Here is a 7,302-nt window from a genome sequence, read left to right as displayed (position 1 = left end):
GCAGTGTCTAACCACTACAGTATTGCGTCAACAGTCAACAGATGTTGTTGTGCCACTACACTACAATGGCTCGCTGCCATGGCAACCAAGCTAGGCTCCTCCTTTCTTCTTTCTAGCCTCACAGCACCTCCCAAATCCCCTCGATCCCGTGTCCACCACTCATCGCCTCACCCGCCCTCATCTCTGATCTTCTCCTCCCGGCCACCGATGGCTTTCGCCGCCGCCGCGGCCTCCACGGCCACCGCGCTCGCGTCCGGCCGCCTCTCGGCCTCGTCCGCGCAGCAGCGACGGCCCTCCTCGCGGGCGTCGTTCTCCCCGGGAGCGTCACCGCGCGCGGTGGCCGCGAGGCGGCGCGCGGCGCCGGCTGCCCGGGCGGCCGTCTCGGTGCGCGCGGAGGCCGGGAAGAAGCGCGTGCTGGTCGTCAACACCAACAGCGGCGGGCACGCCGTCATCGGGTTCTACTTCGCCAAGGAGCTGCTCGCCGCCGGGCACGCCGTCACCGTGCTCACCGTCGGGGACGAGGCCTCCGACAAGATGAAGAAGCCGCCCTTCTCCCGCTTCTCGGTATAGACTCCTGCTGCATTGGGCGCCGGTGATTTGGGCGCTGAATTTTGATGGATATCCTTATTGGGGCAGGAGCTGACGAGCGCCGGCGGGAAGACGGTGTGGGGCGACCCGGCGGACGTCGGCGCGGCCGTCGGCGGCGCGTCGTTCGACGTCGTGCTCGACAACAACGGCAAGGACCTCGACGCCGTCAAGTGAGCACGCACGACTAGACCCTCTGCTCCTCCGCTGCGCTGTTGACGACCCGCACATGGCACACTGACACGCCTCCACGGTGACCGTCCGCAGGCCGGTGGTGGACTGGGCCAAGTCGTCCGGCGTGGGGCAGTTCCTGTTCATCAGCAGCGCCGGCATCTACAGGCCGACCGAGGAGCCGCCGCACGTCGAGGGGGTGGGTAATTAATACTGAGCCTCGATCGATCAGTCCATGGACATTGTGAGTGACTGATGATAACAATGGCGGCGGCGCGCAGGACGCGGTGAAGGAGAGCGCGGGGCACGTGGGCGTGGAGAAGTACCTCGCGGAGCAGTTCGCCGGCGGTTGGGCGTCGTTCCGGCCGCAGTACATGATCGGCTCCGGCAACAACAAGGACTGCGAGGAGTGGTTCTTCGACAGTAAGCGCAGCAATCGATCCCCTCCACTAGCTGTCTATATCTTCTCCGGCGACCGCCGGCGACCTCACAGCCACTCTGATCTCCGCCGCAGGGATCGTGCGGGGGCGGCCGGTGCCGATCCCGGGCAACGGGATGCAGCTGACCAACATCACGCACGTCCGGGACCTCGCCAGCATGCTGGCGCTCGCCGTGGGGAGCCCCGGCGCGGCGGCGGGGCGGGTCTTCAACTGCGTCTCCGACCGCGCCGTCACGCTGGACGGCATGGCGAGGCTGTGCGCGGCGGCGGCCGGCGCCGCTGCCGTGGAGATCGTCCACTACGACCCCGCCGCCGCCGGCGTCGACGCCAAGAAGGCCTTCCCCTTCCGCAACATGGTAAGGCCAACTGCCAGGTGTGGACAGTGGCGGCCGCGGCCGGCGGTGCTGACGTGGCCGTCTGAATGATCGCAGCATTTCTACGCGGAGCCCCGGGCGGCGAAGGAGGCGCTGGGGTGGGCGAGCACGACGAACCTGCCGGAGGACCTCAAGGAGCGCTACGCCGAGTACGCCGCCAGCGGCCGCGGCGGCAAGGCCATGGCCTTCGACATCGACGACAAGATCCTCGCCGCCGTCGGGAAGGCGCCGCCGTGTAGGGATCGGACTTCTAAATAGGGGACGATGCGATCGAGGGCAGCAACGGGGTGGTGGCGCAGTTGGCTAGCGCGTAGGTCTCATAGCTGAATTGCGAGTGATCCTGAGGTCGAGAGTTCGAGCCTCTCTCACCCCACGGAGCGATGACAGGATATGTGTGCGCCCGTGATTGGTTGGGGTCCATCACAGCCGTCTGATTCCAGACGACGAGACGCACATCTGAGCTCTCCTTTTCTTTTTTTGGTTTTGTTCTGTTCAAAATTTTTGCTTGCTAAATAAATCCGCTGTGTTCTGAAGAGCTCTTACACCTCTTTTCTTTTCCTCTTTTTAAGAAAAAAATCAAATTTACCAGAAAATGTAGAAGCATATTTTTTTAATCGAAATTTAATAGTGACTTCTGAAGATACACGCCCTCTCCGTTGGTGCAATTTTACAGCTCAAGTCAATCCCACATAAAACGTCCAGCAAAATACATCCGCACTCCAGGAGCGCACAGAACAGCAATTCCTTTCTCATTCACTTTGTTCTGCTAGCTTGTTAGCCAACCAACCAACAGTACTTTTCTCTTGCACCGAATCAGCACCAACCATCAGCCAATCAGCAGTATTTTTTATTTTTTTCTCACAGCAATTCAGCACCAGCTACCAGCCACAGCCAGCCGAACAGAGTGAATTGTAAACCATCCCCATCTCATATTGAACCTTTGAACATGGTAATATTCCTACAATTTTCACATTTCTCATACTTGTGTATTTGCGCATGACACGCTCCCAAGAATACAACCACCTTTCTGAGGGTAAGCAGGGAAAGAGCAATTGACCAACAAGGCAATCCATAACTTTTACTATTGTCGTTACAAACGCACTTCCATAACAAGTTGCAACACAGTATTTGCTGTTAAAATGTTAAGTCAGGAGTAAAATAGCTGGTGACCGCGAGAATCAGCAACTTACAATTCTGACAATTCTCGGGTCGGTTGATGACACAGAATAGAATGTGTCCTGAAATGATGGGTGAACAAACAAACTACTGAGCATCAGAGAGCCCTCAGGTATGTCAGGTTCTGGAAGTTTAGGCCGTATTTAGTTCGGTAGGGTGTAAACGCAAAAAAAATTTGCGTTTCGAATCTTCCTAATTTGAAGCACTAAATGAAGTCTATTTACAAAACTTTTTGCACAGATGGGTTGTAAATCGCGAGACGAATCTAATGATGCTAATTAATCCATGATTAATCAATAATTAGCGGATGAGTATTGTAGCATTACTGTTGCAAATCATGGATTAAGTAGGCTTATTAGATTCGTCTCACGATTTACAGCCCATCTATGCAAAAAGTTTTATAAATAGACTTCATTTAGTACTTTAAATTAGCAAGATTCCTTTTCACTTTAATGCGTTTACGGCTTTTTTGCGTTTACGGGGTGGAACTAAACACACCCTTAGTCCAAGCAAGGTGAAAGGGGGAGAGAAAAAGCAGATGCCCCCTGATGCTTTAGGTGTCGTCATCTTTCGCTTCGATTCACACAGCCACCACCATCGCTCCAGTTCTCAAGCCAGGCAGAGAAGCCTGTAACAAGGGCTTCTTGCATCCACGGATGACGACTCCGCTCTGCTGCCTCAGGAACTGTGAGCCAACTCCTCTGCCGGGTGCTCTGTTCAGGCCAGGAGGCCAGCTCTTCCTTCACATGCAGCGCAAAGACAGCAGCTCTGCACATACCTTCAGGTTGCTTGGTCTTGAAATCATAGAAGCCCAACAGTTTCTTATGCACATAACAAGTAGCATGATCAGTAAGATGTGTTGGCAGGATATACTGAAGCAAATAAGAACTGTTTAGCAAGAGCATAGAAATATGACAGAGAGTCAAAAGCCAAGCAGAACAAATGAACAGGGTCCATTTATATATCTGCAGTGAATATCTAATAACTTGATGCAGACACAAAGTTTGCCTAGACTTACTAGGATGCATACATGTAAAATGAACATGGATGAATTGAAAATTTCAACTCTTTAACCTAGCTTGCATTTCTACACAAAAGTTCGTAAGTGCTAAATAAATCCATCCGTGACATACTTTTATTTTATATTACTCATGTTTTATTGGTTGCAGTGTGTTTGTGTACAAATACTTGCATTCTTTTATACACCAAACTATCAATAGCACCAACATATGGAACTAACATAACCAGATCCAAATTACGAGCAAAATAAATGTGATATAGTAGTAGACGATAGGATGTGATAGGAAGCATGGCTTAGGTCTAGATTATGTTAACTGCAAAAGAATCCTACCTTAACCCACCAGTTAACTCCCATAATTGATGGTTACAGAAGTGCAATAACACTACTACCTCTAGCCAAATCAGATTTCATTGTACAATCTTACAGCAAAACTTTAAAACGTTTATCACTGCTATACGTCAGAGTATTCAGATTTCACATTAGAATGATGTTAATATAATTACTCAAAGCTACATATATATCACAATAACTTCATTTATTTTAGTGTCCTAGGCAACAAAAGATCAGATAAGTGTACATACAGTAATAAGCAAAACTATGGATGATGAGGGTAAACTATCCTTTTAGACAAATGGCACAGTTCTTAAGGTCAAATGATCCTAGTTCTAGAAAGTGTCAAGTTACCAACTAACGAACAAGTGGATGCTAGCACCGTCAAATGGGAGACCAAAATGGACACATAGTTCCAGCTACCCATTGAAAATTCATAGAGAATCCCTAAGACTTGATAGAGATTGATGCTTACAATTAGCATGTTAGTGCTCTAGTGTCAATAAAATTTTGTACTATGAAGAAAATTCCAACAAATTAATAGTGTCAGAGCTGCAAGTTAAGACATCTGACTAATTTCAAAGTTCCAGACTAAGTCCAAATTTCTAGATTCCAGACTAAGTTCATGGACCAAATAAGGGTAAGGCATAGAGTACATGAATGTCTACAAATCTGGTGCTCCAAAAAGCGTCTTGAGCATGCATTGCGATAAAACAGGAATATGTCATATATCATAAAAAACACATTTTGCCATTTATGCCTTAGAAGGGACGGGAATTTTTCCAGGATACAATTATTTCATGTTTAACACAAAAGCTATGATAAAAGTGAGCTTTTTTTTGTGTGAGTGTGTGTGTTTTGAAATCTCACCACTAAATCTCCTCGAACTCCAGCTTCTTCGATAGCTTCTCGTGCAGCTGCCTCTTCAACAGTTTCATCATTCTCCCATCCTCCCTGAAGCAAATGTATCAACCAAAAAGGCCTTATGAATTTATGATGATAATGCGTCAGAGAACTCTTTGCTATATATGTGACAAATAAGTAAATCTAGGTGACCGCTGCTTGGCCCCTGTTTTCTTAGTGTCTAGTTAATCACATTAATACCTATCTTATACAAGCCATAGCACACAATGCACTTAGCAGAAGTTAATATATCAATGTAGAAATCACACCAGAAAAAGAAATCAACAGATGTGGCAAAAAAAAAACTCTATGGCCTAACTAATTTCCTATAAGCTATTTTCATAAATCAATCACACAAAAAATGCACTCATATTTCTATACACCATACTATGACAGTTATGTGAATCTCTGAAATAGTTGTTTATATGTCACATTACCTTTGGAAATAGAAGACCTGGTCCACTTTGGGAGTTGATCATGAGAACTTCAACAAGTTTCTTTTGTTCATCTTTAATGTCTCTATATCTAAATGGTATGCACCTACATATACAAGGAAGAAGTATGAGCCAAATAAAATACATTGCAACATCCACACTCTTAAAAGAAATTGGGCCTACAACCACAAGACTCGAGATTACAGATTTATGCAAATTATAGTAAACTTTAAATGTAAGCACAGGCATATGCTTTCTATATACTGTAGAGATGCTGCCATTGATTACTGCATATTTTTGTATCAAGGAGTAAAATGAGAAGAAATTTCAGTACAAGCAGAATCAATTAATTGATGTTTTTCAAGTTGGCTTCGTGGCATCAAACTAATGCTGCAAGCGATTTACACTTTAAATGTAACCACTTGAAAGACATAAAGTATGAAACGATGAACATCCATATCATCAGCAGGGAGCACTTATGTAGTAAACAACAATGACATTTTGAGCACACCAGACACCACTGATGGCCAGAAAGCAGTGAAGCAACAAGAAGAAAGATCAGCTAGCTACTATTTCTTCATTGGAGAATATGAAAAAGCATGAACTTCCTTCACAAAATTTACAGCAGAAGAGAGCGATTCTGCAAGGATCTCTAATAAAGCCCCACCAAGCAGGACTCTCAACATACAAGACTGAGCTTTATACCATAGCTTAAAGCTGAACTGACTGAACCTGGAACAAGCATCCCCAAGTGGAAGCAGATGCCTATGCTAGCCAATGAACCCTTCCATCCTCTTCTCCACTTCCCATAATTGGCCCACAACCTTTGTTGCTCTAGTACCAAACCAAAATTCATGGTGGGATTCCGTCCCGACAGGCGCAATTTTGGGCCAAACAGAGATATGCCAACCCGCTTCCCCTGTCAACTAAGCTCACACTACCTTGTGATGTAGGCAGAAGAACAAAAGGGTACACGAGCGATAAATGGGTGGACAACGCCAGGTGCCATGAAAGCAATGCAACGACACGCACAAGACCTATTGCTCATTGATTAAGGCAAACCTAGCATGATTAATCGGCCAGAGAGACCGACCCTACTCCCAGCAATAATTGCAGGTTGCAGCCGAACAAGACCACACATGTATCCAATCTACTCCAACTAAGAACCATCCAAGCCTAGCTAACCTCACAGCTGCCTAACCAAGCAACTGCAGCTTCCGGACTAACCCAATCGGATCGGATCGAAGGCCGAGAAACGATTCGCTCCTTTGGTGGTGGGGATGCGAGAAGGCAGAAGAGGGGGGTAGAGTGGTGGTGGGGGAGGGAGGGAGGGGGGGGGGGGGGGGGGGGGGGGGGCTCCCCCCTACGGACGCACCCGGCCACAAGGCGACGGCCGTCCTCGTAGCGCTGCAGGTGCCGGCCCGTGCGGGCCACCAGATCGCACATGCCCGCGCGCCCGGCCGCCTCCGCCTCTTCCTCCCTCCTCCGATCCCGCGGCGAGGCGCAGGCTGCCCCGAGCCAGGGCCCCCGCTGCTCTGAGGCCTCTTCCCTCTCGCGTCGGGACGGCGGATGCCGGCCCAGCGGCGCGGGGCAATGCGGCGGGGGCGGGGCCGTCCGGCCGTGGGTGGCGGAGGCCGAGATGCTAGCCTGCGCCTCCGCCTCGCTGCGCCGTGGGGCTTGCTCGTTCAGTCGTTCCCCCTCCCACCCTCTCTCCCCTCCTTTGCTTTCTTTTTTATATATTATTATCTAATTTATTTCCTTGTGAGGAATTTTTTTAATTTGCCTTCTTTGTCTTCAAAATTTAAATTTTATTTTAAATAAATTCTTTTGAGTTGCATCTAGCAAATCCATTCTACTGATTGTTTTTTT

At 48.6% G+C, this 7,302-nt stretch overlaps 2 protein-coding genes and 2 non-coding genes across 5 annotated transcripts; 3 read left to right on the top strand and 1 right to left on the bottom strand.

The window, feature by feature from the left end:
- On the top strand, nt 1-2,111 carry LOC120667558 (chloroplast stem-loop binding protein of 41 kDa a, chloroplastic-like). The gene is made up of 6 exons (XM_039947614.1): nt 1-564; nt 637-758; nt 853-955; nt 1,038-1,179; nt 1,271-1,551; nt 1,627-2,111. Exons 1-6 carry the CDS (start codon nt 79-81, stop codon nt 1,825-1,827), a joined length of 1,335 nt encoding a protein of 444 aa, XP_039803548.1. The 5' UTR covers nt 1-78; the 3' UTR covers nt 1,828-2,111.
- TRNAM-CAU lies at nt 1,854-1,942 on the top strand. The gene is given in 2 exon segments: nt 1,854-1,891; nt 1,907-1,942. It is a non-coding gene; the product is annotated as a tRNA-Met (tRNA).
- Nucleotides 1,945-2,033, top strand: LOC120696373. The gene has a single exon (XR_005684148.1). It is a non-coding gene; the product is annotated as a small nucleolar RNA snoR114 (small nucleolar RNA).
- A 510-nt stretch (nt 2,112-2,621) lies between the features above and the next one.
- LOC120667568 (nudix hydrolase 16, mitochondrial-like) lies at nt 2,622-7,125 on the bottom strand. Of its 2 annotated transcripts, XR_005672201.1 has the most exons (5): nt 6,809-7,125; nt 5,437-5,539; nt 4,967-5,050; nt 3,250-3,566; nt 2,622-2,881 (listed from the first exon to the last, which is right to left on the bottom strand). XR_005672201.1 is itself a non-coding variant. In XM_039947624.1 (4 exons), exons 1-4 carry the CDS (start codon nt 6,877-6,879, stop codon nt 3,309-3,311), a joined length of 516 nt encoding a protein of 171 aa, XP_039803558.1. In that variant the 5' UTR covers nt 6,880-7,125; the 3' UTR covers nt 3,167-3,308. The 2 variants fall into 2 exon arrangements, 1 of the variants encoding a protein (XP_039803558.1); XM_039947624.1 differs by lacking the exon at nt 2,622-2,881 and having other exon boundaries at nt 3,167-3,566.
- Between the last annotated feature and the right edge of the window lie 177 nt (nt 7,126-7,302).

This window comes from Panicum virgatum, chromosome 2K, assembly GCF_016808335.1.
Source record: "Panicum virgatum strain AP13 chromosome 2K, P.virgatum_v5, whole genome shotgun sequence".
Lineage (NCBI taxonomy): Eukaryota > Viridiplantae > Streptophyta > Magnoliopsida > Poales > Poaceae > Panicum > Panicum virgatum.
Note: the sequence above shows the minus strand (reverse complement) of the source record. Positions and strands in the feature narration are given on the sequence as shown.

Excerpts from the sequence above, each read along its gene's own strand:
- LOC120667558 (XM_039947614.1), top strand. The coding sequence starts at position 79 with ATGGCAACCAAGCTAGGCTCCTCCTTTCTTCTTTCTAGCCTCACAGCA. Across the intron at positions 565-636 it reads CGCCCTTCTCCCGCTTCTCG|GAGCTGACGAGCGCCGGCGG; the intron begins GTATAGACTCCT and ends TTATTGGGGCAG. Across the intron at positions 1,552-1,626 it reads CCTTCCCCTTCCGCAACATG|CATTTCTACGCGGAGCCCCG; the intron begins GTAAGGCCAACT and ends GAATGATCGCAG.
- LOC120667568 (XM_039947624.1), bottom strand. The coding sequence starts at position 6,879 with ATGTGCGATCTGGTGGCCCGCACGGGCCGGCACCTGCAGCGCTACGAG. Across the intron at positions 5,540-6,808 it reads GGCCGTCGCCTTGTGGCCGG|GTGCATACCATTTAGATATA; the intron begins GTGCGTCCGTAG and ends TTGTATATGTAG. Across the intron at positions 5,051-5,436 it reads CAGGTCTTCTATTTCCAAAG|GGAGGATGGGAGAATGATGA; the intron begins GTAATGTGACAT and ends CATTTGCTTCAG.